Raw genomic sequence first — 15,343 nt, forward strand, 5'->3', positions numbered from 1 at the left:
TAAGAGACTTTTGTTAGTTTAACTTACATAAAAGTATCATTTTCTATTTTGTAGGTGCAGGGCAGAACTGAGGTTGTTTAGCATTTCAATTGATTTAACATTATTTAAAATTACGTTGGTGTTATTTTTAGTATAAATTACGTATTTAAATAGATTTACTATATGTCAGCAAATTTTTTGGTATGACCACGTAAGAAGATTGCTACTAATCACTGTTTACTTTCTTTATTTCAATTGCTGACCCGGAAGTAAATTTAAACACTGCAAAATTTAAGATGCCTCATGTCAAGGTAGTAACTGCTAAATGTTTTAGTGCTGTGTCTGCTTTTCTACCCCTTTCTTTTAGACAACTAATCTAAGGCAGTGTTGATTTTCTATGAATAAGAGGTCTTTGTATTTTTTAAAGTTTTTTAAACTATGGTGACAATGTGAACTACATACATAGATGTCCTGAAGAAATTTATCCACTTGCAGTTACTTTCAATTGGGTCTAGATCTGCCAGGCACAAATGAATTCATTAGGCTGCTTTGTGCCTATGTGATCAGTAGTTAACACCTACTTTTTAAAGTAGCATTGCTCTTTCTCTCAGCTTTTGTAACGCAGGAACATTGTAACAGTTGGAGAAAATTTGTACATACCATATGGGGATAGAAACAACATATCAAAGATGAATCATACTGAAAATTTCCATTTACTCTTGCATTTTGTTTTGAAAATGTTGAATGGAACAAATCATGGAAATTTCTTCATACAGAAAGCTATCTTTTGATAGCTGTCATTCTCTTGTGAAGCGTCATTTCATGATGAAGTGACTGCTTTAAATGTGCAAGTTGTATGAGCATGTCAGGGTTTTGAGAAAAAAAATCCAACAATATACTCTAAGTAAAAATGTTCAGTCAATTGAATGTGGAATAACAAAAGAAGAAATGTGAGCTTTCTAAGTTCTGATATATGCTTTGGTTTTAGAAAGAAAAATTCATTCCTCTGGTGTATCAAGGATAATTAGGGGTATAAAACAACTACTTTGAAGGGGACTGCTTGACTACGCTTGTGTGGCTAGGTTTGCATGAAAGAATTTTGGGGTTTCAGTGTATTTTTCTGTGGGCTAATGTCCAAATTTTGAAGTGGAATTTGAAATTATACACCTGAGTAGGATGCTAGTAAAAACTCCTTTTCATGTTTCCCTCAGCTTTTCTAGTTACTGAGTGAAGAGACAGGATTGTAATGACAATGATGTCATGCAAACATTAGCAGCCTCAGAGATTAAGGCAGGCTTTTGAAGAATGTCTGAGATTACATTTAAGTTGTTTCAAACCCATCATTAAAGAAAATGATCTGGAAATCATTCCTGATTATTTGTCCAGCCATGTGAGTTCGAAGTGTATTTTGCAGACTTTAAAAAATCACTATTGTAAGAATATAGTAAAAGTGTTTTCTGCATTAAAAATGGTTTATTAGACATTTTCATGCTGCTCATTATGTATTTTTGTTCTTTTGAATTTAGTTGAAGTTTGCTTTTATGTACTCAAGAGTTTAGCTAATCTTGGCATCCTTCTTTCTCATATGTTAATGACTGAGTACAATAATGTCCTCTGTTACACTCTTTGTTGTTGTGCATCATGCAGTATCTTCAGATATCTCTGTCTCTAAATATCTCCAAGGACAACTGAACAATCTCTGTGGGCAACCTGACATCAATCTGACTGCTTTAGGACTGCTTTCAATATACCGTAATTATGACAAATCTTTTATTACTGTGCTGCACATTTGAAATAGAATAAGTAAGAGATACATGTGGATATGTGGCTGAAAAACATAAACAACCAGATTAGCAGCTGTCCTCTGATTTGTGCAAATTTATGTCTGCTTCATGGAACTTGTGTTTGGGAACTTCAAGGAAAGGAGAATTGTATGGAATTCTCACATATTGTGAAGTGTGAATATGTGGAATTCTTAGTAGAAGTCTTGGTCCAGCCATGAAACTTTCAAAAAGGATTCCTTAGAAACAACAATCGTGGAAAAACTTAAAAAATCCTTCCTAGTTTCCTGCCCAGTAATCAACAAAGTGGGGACCTGGAACAGACTTCTAATTGAAGGTGTAAGGACAGAAAACATTTTAGCAACAGATAGATCTTGACAATATATGAAACAGAACAACATTTCTTGATCTAGAATATTCTTTTTATTTCATGTCCTATACTCCCTTTGTGGGGAAGTGTCAGTGAAGATTATTATTTGATTCATCTGTAAATGACTGTCACTGAAACAACTCTGAGCACAGAATTGCAACCACATGCCATAACATATACTGGTGGTTTTTTTCCTAGCATCAGTTTCTTTTATGCAGTATCAGTTGTTTGATAGTACCCCAAAACACGGTAGTCCTTATCTAGAGAGCTTGCTGTTTGAATTATATATATAATATATATATATATCTGAAGTTAAGTATTAAGTTAATACTAAATAAAACATTCAGAAGCTAAAAAAAAAAAAATAATATTAAAAAAATCCCTTGTGGATCACAGTTGCCAGCCAACAGTTACAGCAATGCAGCCCGTAAATATTTTAAGCAAAATGTTCTAGACCATGAATCCAGAGTGAAGTGAGCTTTTGACTACCTAGTCCACAGTAAGCCACTGAACCGTGGGAAAGGACAGAATTTAAGGCATATCCCTGATTTCATCATTGCTCCTATGGTCTGTTGGCAAACAATTTCCTACTCAGCATGTTGTTCTTAAAGATTCCATTCTGAGGTGCATACTTTTCCTTAAACCATTTTATGGAGATCTGAGATGACCATCTTGAGAATTAACTGCATGGTCAAATTTTGTGGTAGAAGCATCACTTGCAACTCAAATATTGACTATGATATCGGTCAAAACAATGAAAATTTGGAGTTACAATGTGGAAACCAGTAGAACTATCCAGTTTAAATCTGATCAGAAATGAGAATCTATTCCGAAGATTTTCATTGTTCTTAGAACTGAAAATATTTTTGTGACATTCCTATTCCACATTTCAATCTCATCAAGATCTTTAAGGAAAGATAATGTTCACTGAGTCTCTTTTTGTGACTGCAAAACAGATGTAGCAGTCAATATGAATACCTGAAGCTGAAGTAGTAGGCTTTGTTGGTGGTATAAACCACAAATGCCTACAGATAAATTCCAGCTTTTTCCAGTTGCTGGTGACTTTCCTCTCAATTCCACTGGGAGCAGGGCTTCATCCAGGAACATAGTCATTCTTTAGCTTTTTATCAGAAAGAAACAAAGCACTGACTCTGAGTACGAACTCTCAAAGGAAATAAAAGATATGAATGCTCACAGGCTGTTTAGATACTGCAAATTCTGAACAAATAGTATAGGTTTAGGTTGTGTTATTCTAACAATGGAAAGATGTTTTTATGTACATGAACCACTGAGGTAAGACATATTTAATTCCTGCAATATAGTATCCCGAGGCAAAGCAGCTGTATTTTACATTGTGTTTTGTTTTTTTATATGTTAATTGATGTGTATTTATAAAGACCTGGTAATAGAAGCATAGCACTCCTGTTTAAATGCATCTTTCTGAACCTTTGTGGGTTCAGTAAGAAAGGCTCTGGGACGTTCTTTATCTGAAACACAACCAACACATAACCAATTTCTGAAGTTTGAAGAAAGTAAAAATAAACTTTATTTATGTGCATGAATATGAACTCATGCATCTATGCCATATAAATATGCATTGTTAGTGTATGGCATGATATTACCAGTGGGGTGGTAATGCAGTGTTATAGTTAGAAGAGGAAACGTTCACGGTATGTTGCCTTTTTTTTTTGTGCCAAAGCACATACATACAGTCACAGCACAGGTGGGTGTTCATTAGCACTTGAAGGCAGAGGCTTTGTAACTTAGGTTATTTTAAGAAGGGTACGTATATTCCACTCCTTCTTGGGACAGGGCATGGTTTATATGTCTGCTATACGATGTTTTTTCCACTTGGAGCTTTTGTCAGCTCATGTATGCCTTCAGAGAAACAAATGTTTTCTTAGTTTACTCTGTTTTGGTTTTCTTTTCTTCCTGTGCATTTTGACTACTAAATTTTCTCATTTCCTACTGTACAATGGCTCTGAACTATGGCTTCTAGTACCATTCTTTCCTGCTCTTCTGGGCTATCTTTTATCTTTTTTCTCTTAGCATTTTTATTCATAAACTGTGCGCATAGTGGTTACTCTGTTGAGAGATTGTTTTCCCTGTTTGCTTTCTTCTTAAAGTCAGTTCTCTTGGGAACATAATACCGTACCAGCTTACCCAGGGAAAATGAATCCCACCCCAGCCAAAGCCAGCACATCCATCAATCCCTATTCGCTCTAGACATCCTTCTTATTACTTTCTTCTGGATCTTAATAAGTTGAGGATTTAGCACAAAATTATGTTTTCTTTCTTGTAGGTAAACTGAGTGATACACCAATGTATGATTTCAGTAAAAAGTGAAAAATCCAAGATGTGCATTTGAAAGGACTGGATAACTCTCATGGAAGGCTACTATAAGAGTTTATATGTAGTGTATCTATCTACTTCCACTGCTGTTACCTTGTAATTACACTAATGACAAATCGTGGTTACTGTTACTGAAAACTGATACATCTGATAGTCCCTGCAATGGACTAAGCTACATGTCTAAAACAATAATATGTAGAACTCTATGTTATGGGAGGTGGAGTGTGGTGATTTCTTGTTAAAAGGGATGTGGTCTGTAGAGAACTTTCTCTTTTAATCATGAAGCATAGAGAGTAATGAATTGCACTTTATTGTTGTGCTTCAGTACCTTGACCCTGTCTAATTTCACACCTATTTCTTCGGTATTGCCATTTGTGATTTTTCTTTACATAGCACAAATGCATTCCCATTAGCAGAGTGAGCCTCCCCCCTCACCCATTTAAAAGTGAGTGGTAAGCTGCATTTGATAAATACTAACCTGAAATGGAATTAGCTGCTTCGAAGTGCCAGGCTCTGTGTAATCTTGGAGCAGTCCCCCAAGGTGTCAGAGCACCAAGATGGAACGTCTGCTGAGACAGAACTTCATGCTGGAACCAAATTTAATAAACAAAAGATTGTGTGAAAAAAGCAATTGTGCTTAATGAGACTTTTCCTAAGTTCACTTTTTATTACTAGGATGGTTTTGGGTTTTAAATTAACCATTCTTTTAAACTTCAGCTTTCTGCTTGCTGTGAAATCAATAACAAAAACAATAATTGTTTTTGATAGAAAACCAGGTATGATGTCATAAAGCCCAAGCCAATATAATTATTTCAGTAAAAAAAATAAGTTTGGAGAAAGAGGATGTCTGTAGTGAGCAAAGCTTACATTAAAGAAAGGAAAAAATAATTTCTTTAGGTTCACGATACAAACTTTGTATGAAACATTCTCCCAGTAGTTCTCCAACAACTTCAATGGCAAAGTTCAAACAACGCTTCATATATGAGAGTACTTAAATCATGACTGTTATGTTTATTGAACCATTTTCCAATGTTGCCATTGCTCACCACAACCTTCTGTTCAGTCTGACATATTTTTATTTTCAGTTATTTTTTAAGTGTCTGCTTTCACTTGTGTTCTAGCTGCTGGGATTTGGTGTACTGATATGTATTTAGTTATGTAAGGAACATTTACCCTACTTTGTCCTAGTGCTCTGCACACATGAGGGTCTACTGCCAAAATGGCATGCTTTTGGGAATGGAAATATTTAATATGGCCTATTAAAATAAAAACAGCATTTGGGGGCCTATGTAAGTTGTCATTAATAGCCTAGTAGCAAGCAGTGAAACTAGATTTTTTGATCATTGTGAGTTGTAAAGAGTAAATCTAGTGTGTTGTTCCAGTAATTGGCTTTTTACATTAAGAACTGATTCAGTGCCCCTTGGAGTTAGAGGAAACTCGCTTGCTGGGATTAACAAGCATTGGCTTATATCCTAAAGCTGGAAAATGTACAGAGTTTTCCATAAGATCCTATTCTGCATCACATTTATACTCAGAATATTTGCACTGATGTTGTGCTGACCTATCTTCCAGTAGTCTTGTAAGCATTCTAACTATCTTCTGTCAGGTATTTGTTTCTTCACTAGCTCTAGAGGCAGGAAATTATGAAGTGGCTTACATTCTTTTAGATGAGGATATTTAATATATTTTTTATTATCTTGCTTATACAGATTCTTTGAGAAGGCAAAGCCAAACAAATTATATCCGTTTCAGGAGTTTGTAGTTATTTGAGATATCTTATTCAGGTTTTCTTCAATTATTAGATTTAAATGAAAAAGATTTCTGAATGTTAGTTTAGAAGCAATAAGATAGGTTTAAGATTGCTTCACATACTATATTTTGGTCGAGTAAATTTCACACATCAAAAGATTTGTTTTGATGTGTGGAAATTACTGTTTTTACTTGCCTATTAAAATGTCATGTTAAATATAGATGAGACTTCTGGGTTTTTTTGAGCACATGAATAATACTAAAAGCTGACAGCAAAGAGATGCAGGTGCTGGAACAGGTAATACATTTAGAAATATGATACCTGGAGGAAACTGTGCAGGAGGTTCCAGGAACATCTGTCCAGAGGAGATGAGCTTAATCTGAATCGTAAGGGAACCAAAGTTTTAAAACTCAAGGTTGGGTTTGGGATGACATTTCTGTGAAAAATCAAAGTGCAGAAATTCTGTATTCTCACAGATATGTAGAAACAGACAGGTAGAAAATAGAAGTTAGGCTGCCAAGAACAGAGCCTGTGATACATTTGCACAAATACTAAGAAATAAGATGGGAAAACGGAATGTTTGGGGCTGGGTGAAGGCAGCCTTGGGTGATCTGTTAGGCTTATCACAAATTTGTTGGAAGAAGGCTAACCAGTGAAACACATCATGGTTATATAGTTAAAAGCTGCTAACCTGTTTTCTGCATTTTCTCAGTTCTCATTTCTGCAGTAGGACAGCTATCTTAACAATAAAACCTTGTATTCTGTCTTCAGTCTGTCAAAAAAACATGTGGCTTTGATCTAACTGATTGAACGCTTGTTGTGTAGCTGTCAAATTAAGTAATCATCTTTCAACAAAACAAATCTTTCAAAGTCCTACTTACATGTCTTCTGTTGTTGGATTACACCACAAAACCAGAGCTGGTAAACCCTTCATGTACTGTAGATCTTCAGGAGTAAAGGTGGGGAATTCTACATTGCTTTAGACACCACTTTCTGAGCAAGAAAAATATAATAAAAGTCAGCTCCATAATGTCTCCTTCTCGCATTGCTCTTGATTGTTGCTAGCTGTCAAACCAATGCAAGATTCAAGAGCAGCAGTAAGTACTACAGTATGGGTGGTTTTGATTTGATTGATACACTCTAGTGTTTAGTGGTATCCTATCAATTTAATTTCAGCCACATAATTTGCTTTCTGAGAGTTTTATATTTCAGCTGTAACTGTGACACTAATAAATTCAGAGTTTATATCTATTCATTCAAAGGTGGTAAAACCAAAAATCTGTTCTAATATACACTGACTATATCCATTGAAGAGAGACCTGTCTCTGCTGCTCTGATTGATGACATTTGTCCATCTTAAGTTCCTACATGAGGAAGTCCCTGCCACTTCGTCCTGCAGGGGCTGCTGCCAGGGCCAGCAGTACCACTTGCCAATGCCCAGGACTGCCACCGCAGTATAGCAGGACCAGCTGGGCCAGTCTGTGGGGTGAGTGGGACACTGTGCTGCAGGATGGGTTCTCACTGTCCAGCTGCAGACTCCCTGTTTCTGTGAGGGTCAACTGAAAAGTTGCAATTAGTTAATTTAGTTAGTGGGTTTTTTTACTCTTTCTTTTAGAAGGACAGAAATACTTAGTTTGTAATCAGAGCAATTCAGTAGGTGACAGGCTCTGGCATAGGACTTCTTGATTCTATTAAAAATCAATGATTCTGGTTTTGAATATCTTCAATTTGTGATTTTGGTATGTAAGTTATTTATACAAAATCAATTGAGGTACACAAATAAAAAATATTTTTATTTTTAATTTGACATTGTTTACTGTTTATTACTTCATAGTTCTCTATATAATAACTGAGGTGGCTGGGAAGCAGCTCCATATGACCAGTTTCAAAACATGCTAATTTAATAGACCAGAAGGCTATGGGATATTACTTTAAACCTTGAACTTGCTGTCTATGCTGTTTGATGGCTGTGTAATGAATTAGTACTTCCTTTGAAAAGCATTTATTTCTTTTCAAGTTGGGTTTTGGTGTATTGAAGCCCAGGCAATGACAAGCCTCTGCAACAAGTGGAATAGGAGCCCAGACAATGTTAGGAAGATGACCTGGAACTAAAGTCTATAATGTGAAAATGCCACTAGGCTATTCAAAAGCAGATGTAAAAAAGTGTAAGCTGAATTAGAAAATCTGTGTATTTGTCTAACTTGGTATGTTTATTTTACCTGTCAAGAACAAGGCAGAATGCAGAAGGGCTCTAAACTTCCGTAATGAACAGTCAGCAGTTGCTGGCTCTTGTGTAGAAGTTGGAGTTACAGTTGGTACTTAACAACATTTAGGTTACTTATATGTAAGTATTTCTCCAGTCTCTTACTGAGGTATTAACTAAGTAATAACTCATTATGTTAACTTTCATTTCTGTTTTGATTACTTTTTTCTATCACATCCATATAAGCCATATAAAAAATGAGGGGAACAGTAAGATTAACTAGCCAAATCATAAATAAATGCTTTCCTGAATTTGATTTCTACTTTGAAAATAGAATTTGTGGCAGTTATTCCTATAAATTGTATGTAACAGGGATATAATATTATATAATATGTTATATATTATTCCTGTAATTGTATGCTTGACTTGAAGAATTCTTTTTTTTTTTGAAGCTTGAGCTATGGCTTTACAGAGACATAGCAGTCCACATTGTCTGCTTCTGGCAGTTTTGGTTCTACGTATGCCCTTCCATTTTCAAACAACAATTTGAATAATGAAAGCTAACCCCCTAAAAACTATATTCCCATCTGGTCTTCTGAGATACTGGATTTTTGGCAAGATTATACTTTTTGCTGTGCAGTTGTGGACCTTTTTAATATTTTTTTCTCTGCATATTATACATATTTATACGAACTAAAATGAAGCAAAAATCATATTTTGTGCCTGTAATGTGAAACTAGCTGGAATTGCTTTGATTCTTATTATTTCCTAAAGTACAGTATGTCCTAAAACTTACATTGTGTACACATAAGCATGTCATATGAAAAATTAAAACAAAATATTTTTTATATGTATTGCTATGCATAACCAACTGTTTGTGGCTTAAAAACCTCCAGTTCTCTAATTTAAAACACATTTTTTAGGTGGCATCACTACAGGAGCATATTTTCCACCCTCCAAAGATAAGTCTGAAACAAAATATATACTGTGTTATTATAAAAAGAAATTTATTACACCTTTTGCAGCCCATCACATAAAGGAGGACTGTGGTCAAGAAGCTGCTCTCCCCCCATTCTGGCACCAGGTGTTGTAGGTGCTTTGTAAACCTTGAAGTTCCTCTAAAATGTACAAACCCTAAACTTTCTCTACCCTGCTTTATGGCCTTCGCTACTCATACATTCATTGACATGAAAAATAGTCCATGCTCTCATACTCTTTCTAATATTCCATAATACTGTAGTGTTTGCATAGGTTTCAAATTATTCACAGAACTGATGCCAAATTTTGAATACATAATAGTAAGGGTTGGGTTTTTTTAGATTTTAATTAGTATATTGATTTTACTGTAGAGGTTTCAAATATAAATTAAAACACAGTTTTAGAGTAGTATACTACACGTGTGTAGTTCATCACTTTCTGAGCTACAGCAGGTTTTCAACTCCTTGTTCGTAGAAGTAATTGCAGAAAATAGTATTTGCTCTTTTTTTATAATTAAGATTTTTTGAGACTGGTAAAAGAAAGCTAATGCAGTTGAAGGCTCTTTATGCATGCCTTTGAGACTTTCCTCTTCATAAAGGATTTTGGCCTTTTTCAAAGTACTCTTTCACAAAGGAAATTCTTATACTGCATTCAACACCAACAAAAATCAGAAAACTGCATTTGTTGGTATGCCTGATTGAATTCATAGTATTTTCCATCTTCATTTATTCCAGCTCTTTCTTATTTCTTCCAGGCTCCCTTCTTGAGTCATACAGAGTGGCTGCTGTTTGACTTTATGTGGTTTAAACATATGCTTTGGTTTTGCAGACTGTTGATGTGTTAACGGATGTTGACACAAATTTGAAAATAGCTGGAAAATAAAAATCTAAGTAAAATGGAATTTTTAGATTAGCTTGGTTGAGAAGAGTCTATAGATTAATTTGTTTCTGTTTTTGAAGTGAATCCTGGACCTTTTAACATAGAAGTAATTTAAATGTCTTCTTAATGTTCTTCATTCATTTCATTGCTCTAAAGCAAACTTCACTCACTTAAAAGATCTTTATTAAAGCCATATGTTCTTTTCTTTTGAACTGCAGCTCACCACAGCCACCTTGGATGGCAAACTCCGATTGTTTCTACCCTGAAATTTGCCAGCTTGTGTATCTTTGTTCCTGGTGGTCTGAGAATAATGACTTGCTGACAGAAAGGAGAGTGGTAACTGGCCATAGGCAAGCAGTATAATATTTCCTTTTAAAATGCAGTTTTCTTTTTACTTTGTTTTCTGCAGGTTCCTCAGGCTGTTTTCAAATTTTTTCTGTTGTACAATCTGTTACCTTTATTGCAAAAATTAGAGGAAAAGATCAAGAAAAGAAAGCCACTACTAATTCTGACTTCATTCTAGCAAGTCATCACAGAAATGGCTTTCAGAGGACTGCTTGGGTGCTTTGTTAGGTATATTCTGTATTGCTTTGCTAGACTGAAACTCCTTTAGTCTTGATTGAAAATGCAGTTAAAATAACAACTGTTCCACTTTTAAAGCTAGATCTGTCTGTGACCAGATATTTAAAAGAGGGAAGAATTGTATGTCTTTCTGAAATGCCATGAGAGTTCTTCTGCTACATTCCTTTGGGGTTACTGGAATCAGCATGATTTTTGTTTGAAGGCAGAATTGTACTGGTTTACCCTTTATACTACATTCTATAAATTTCTTAGGGAATATGTGAGGAAGATCTTTTTAAAATATTACCTTGTTGCTGCAGTCTGATATTATTAAAACAGCTTTAGTTGTAAAGAAACTATTTCTGTCTTTTCATTACTGCTTAAATATTAAAAATTAAACTATTTAACTAAAATGAAAATAAAGTTATGGGAAAAAAATTTAAATTCTTATATTCTTCCTAGCTTACTTGACTTGATCTTAGAAGAGATTTCTTAAACAACTCTTTGGTTTTTGTTTGTTTTTTTTTTTTTTTTAATAGGCATTCATAGTGGTCATTGGCTCTAGGTAAGAGTAGAGAGCGTGTATATGACTTGTGGAAGGAGACAGATTTCTTCTTTTCCTTGCAAAATTGTGCTGTGATTTCCATTAAATTTGCCAGAACAGAATCACTAAACTTCATTAATCAGATTACTAAGTTGTTTAATTTCCATAACAAATGTTCTTTTGAAAAGGCTTTAGCTGTTTTTTGCTAAGGAAAATAATTTACTGTCACTTTGTATCATATTCAGACATTTTCTAAAACACAAGTCTCATCAATAACTATAGGAATGTAGTGCATCTAGATCGTACTCAGCAGGAGTCTGAACATCAGAATCAGACCTGGTGTGATTAAAAGAAATCTGAAATAAGTCACCTAAATGCTTTTCTGTTCAAAATCAAATTAACCAAGAGAACACCTTCTATGCTGTGGCTGCACACTGGTACACTACAATCACAGATTATCAGCAAGGCTGGAATTTTTAGCTCCCCCACAGGGATCCTTATGATGGTCTTCAATGAGCATTTAGCTAAATTTCTCATCTGTGTGCTCTGGACAACACACCTGAAATACAGAAAACCAGCATGGTTCATAGCTGTATTTGCAAGAAAAGTGTTCTTCAACCCCCTGTTGTGACTTGCTTAGTAATGACCAACTCTTCGGAGAGTTTGAAACATTTGCTGAGGAGATGTGAACTGTAATTATTACTATTATTTTTCTTCTAAAAGTGCCACATTTTTAAACAGGATAGCATTCTCAAGGCTCAAGACAGAGAACGCACAGAAAAACTCTGAATTCGAGCTGCGAGAATGGACATTGTCGTAACCCTCATGGAACTGAAGTAAAGGGAAAGGCTTCCATTTTCCAGATCTCCTATCTTCTAGGACTAATTATTGTCAGTCCTCAGTCAGCCAGTGTGAATCACAAAACTCCCTCTTAATCCTGGATAAGTTTATCTCTGCATGAGGAGCTCTTCTTCCAAATCTAATGTATTATCTCTGTTTCCTTGAGGTAAGGCTCAGCTGTCTGATGCTTTCTGGTTACTTTCATCAAGGACTTTTGCTATACAGAAAAGCCCTTTGGGGCATTTTGGCCATAACCACAGCATCATCAATCCATGCTGAATAGAGGCTTTCATCTGTTCAGAACTTGCAGATGTGCAGCTCTTCAGTAGACCAAGAATTTGTTAACCCCTTTTTCCCTCAGGGGTTGAGAGAGAATCTGACCACACAGGCACAAGAACTTTTCAAATGGAAATTCACAACAATTTTTTCATATGTTTAAAAAAAAAAAAAGAAAAGCAAAGAAAAAAAATTCCTCCCCCCCTCCCCCCCGGGGTTTCCCAGAAATGCCTGAATTCTTGTGGTTTTGAGAATGGAAAACTTTAGCTGACATGCTTCAAGTTTGGCAAAGTTAAATGCTTGAAAGCAGGTTTTCTAATGGCACATAGGAGGAAAAAACAATTGCAGATGATGCTACCATCTTATAATATTTAAAACCTTCATGATTACTAGCTTTTCCTTCTGAGATCTGATTGATAGAAGGACACAGGACACTACTTAATTATTAAAGAGTCATAAAAGATTACTCTTCAACATAATGTTTTATCTGCAGAAGCACTATACCTTTGGTTTTAAACAGTTTGTATTTTCAGTTTCTGGCATAGAGACAGAATTATTTGAAACGAGACAGTCCTGAAAGCAGATAGGAAAAGTTCCTGGTTAGCTAAAGTGGATAGCATATCTCAGCTATAAACACTTGACACAGACAGCTGGAAGTGTAAATATTTAATAGGTCATTGTGAGGTATTTTGGAATAAAGTGACTATAGGGTATCTTCCAAATATCTTAACGAAAGTTAGAAGCGTGGCTTTGAAGGAATATGTGGCAATGTGTGAGGAAAACAGGGAAACAGTTGGCAGAAGAATAGTCTAGTTTCATTAAATATTTGCCGTGTCATTATGTCACATCTGACCTTGATTATCCTATATGTTAAGGACAGGAGTGGTGTATTTCTGACTCTGTGTGTGCTGTTATGTGGGAGCCTTTCCCAGATGAACATCTTCTACCAAATGTTGTGGAATTCTTGAAATGGATTTACACAGCACTTTGGTCTGGTGCTGTAAAGGTCAGAAGGCACGGAGGAGCAGCCAGCACTGCTCTGAAGCGGATCCTGTTGAAAACTCTTTGGGATTAAGTGATTTGCAAAATATCAGGTATTACCCATTTTTCTGTGTAGAATGAAAGAAAAGATGGACAAGTTTGGGTTGCACTGTCAGGAAGAGGGGAAGAGCAAGACCATGAAAAAACTTCACTTTCTCTTGGCCATTCACCATGAAAGAAGTGCTCTTTAGATGTATTCTTCAAGACTATATTGCTTTCCATTACACATGATGATTACATTTAAATACACAGTTAAATATTCCTGGAATATCTGGAGGTAGTCAGTGGCACTTATTTTCCTTCAATTATTCCATCATTTAATCATACCAAATCATCTTATCAAAACTGCATTATGAATAATATTTTCCCTTTTAACCAATGAACAGACCTGCTTGTGTTATTGTATCTTGTTACAAGAGAAAAAACATCAATAAAATTGCTTAAAACAATTTAAAAAGATGTTAGGGTGTGCCTGACAAATAAAAATGAAGTGACGTGATATGAGAGTGCTATCAATATAATTAAGGATGCCTTGCTTCAATGCATGAAGAACTGTTCTAGAATGCATACCAACAGAAAGGATTTCAAAGAAGACTGAATCAATGCCTTCCTTGAAATCCTTGCAGATTTAAAAGAGTAATCTTATTTAAGGACAGTAAGATGTCGCTCTGGAAGATATTACTTTTTATCTTGTTGTCTAAATTTGACTTCTGCTCCAGTATTCCTATCATCAATCCAAATTCTGCTCTTCAGAATTTACTGTCCTACAGTAAAGTAGGAGTAATTCTGATTGGTTTCATGAGCATGGTGCTACTGGGAGTGGAATACCTCAGGCATTTTAATAACTTTCAAGGGAGAACAGAATACTTCTATTAATAACACATTTTTGGTGATGGAACAGTGTAAACTATGAAAGCTGGATACACCTGAGGAGGACTACAGCAGTTACTGATGACAAGCAGGTTCTGTGTTTTATGTTAAATCTTCACATGTTTTATGTCAATACAGTATCTTTACCTGAAAAATATCTTAATCCAAAAGGTATTATTTAGCTGAAGGCCTTTCTTGTATATTTTTTCATGAAAGCCAAATGCTGCTAAAATGAAGATATTGGACCAGAGTAAATGATGTAGCATGAATGAGAAGAATTATCGCTATGATGAATTTGATTTAACATTAAGTGATTTACATTCCATTCTTTAATGAAGAGCTTCCAGATTAATTTTATGTTGTGGCCAAAGTTAAAAGAACCATAATGAAACACTTGCATTGCTATACTTTATGTAAACAAATGAACTCATGCCTTCCCTTCCATTCAAAAAAGAGAGTTTGTGATTTGTTGGGTTTTGCTTTGTTAGTTACTGGACAAAATCCTGTTCTGAGCAGAAAAGGGTTGTAAGATAATACAGCAATTATCTTGATCCTGTCATCCAGTCACAGAAGAAAGACAAACCCTTGAGAAGTCACCTTCAAAGACCAGTCCACTAGCCCAAAGCATTTACTTCTAAACCATTCTTGACAGATGTTTGCCTTGACTATTCCTCAAAACCTCTGGTGACAGAGATTCCACAGCCTCCTAGGTGGGAAATCCCCTTGGTGCAATTTAAACCCATTACTCTCTGTCTTAATCCATTAGGCACAGGGGATAATTCATTACCTTCCCCTTGTAGCAACCTTCTACATACTTGGCAGTTATTATCATGTCTCGCCTCAGTCTGCTCTCTTCTAAACAAATCCAGGTCTTTCAGTCTGTCATAGGTCATGTTTTCTACACCTCTGCTATTTTTTG

The 15,343-nt window shown here is 35.4% G+C and overlaps 1 protein-coding gene across 1 annotated transcript in view; it reads left to right on the forward strand.

The window, feature by feature from the left end:
* The window catches only part of WDR27 (WD repeat domain 27), a gene marked incomplete at both ends in the record, with an annotated part of 105,645 nt that extends 95,087 nt beyond the window's left edge, over positions 1 to 10,558 (forward strand). Inside the window, one exon of the mRNA XM_080615873.1 lies at positions 10,511 to 10,558. Coding sequence (XP_080471999.1) covers positions 10,511 to 10,558 — 48 coding nt within the window. The remainder of the gene's footprint in view (positions 1 to 10,510) is intronic.
* Positions 10,559 to 15,343: the final 4,785 nt, after the last annotated feature.

Source organism: Psittacula echo (genome assembly GCF_963264785.1).
Source record: "Psittacula echo genome assembly, chromosome: 4".
NCBI classification, from domain to species: Eukaryota; Metazoa; Chordata; class Aves; order Psittaciformes; family Psittacidae; genus Psittacula; species Psittacula echo.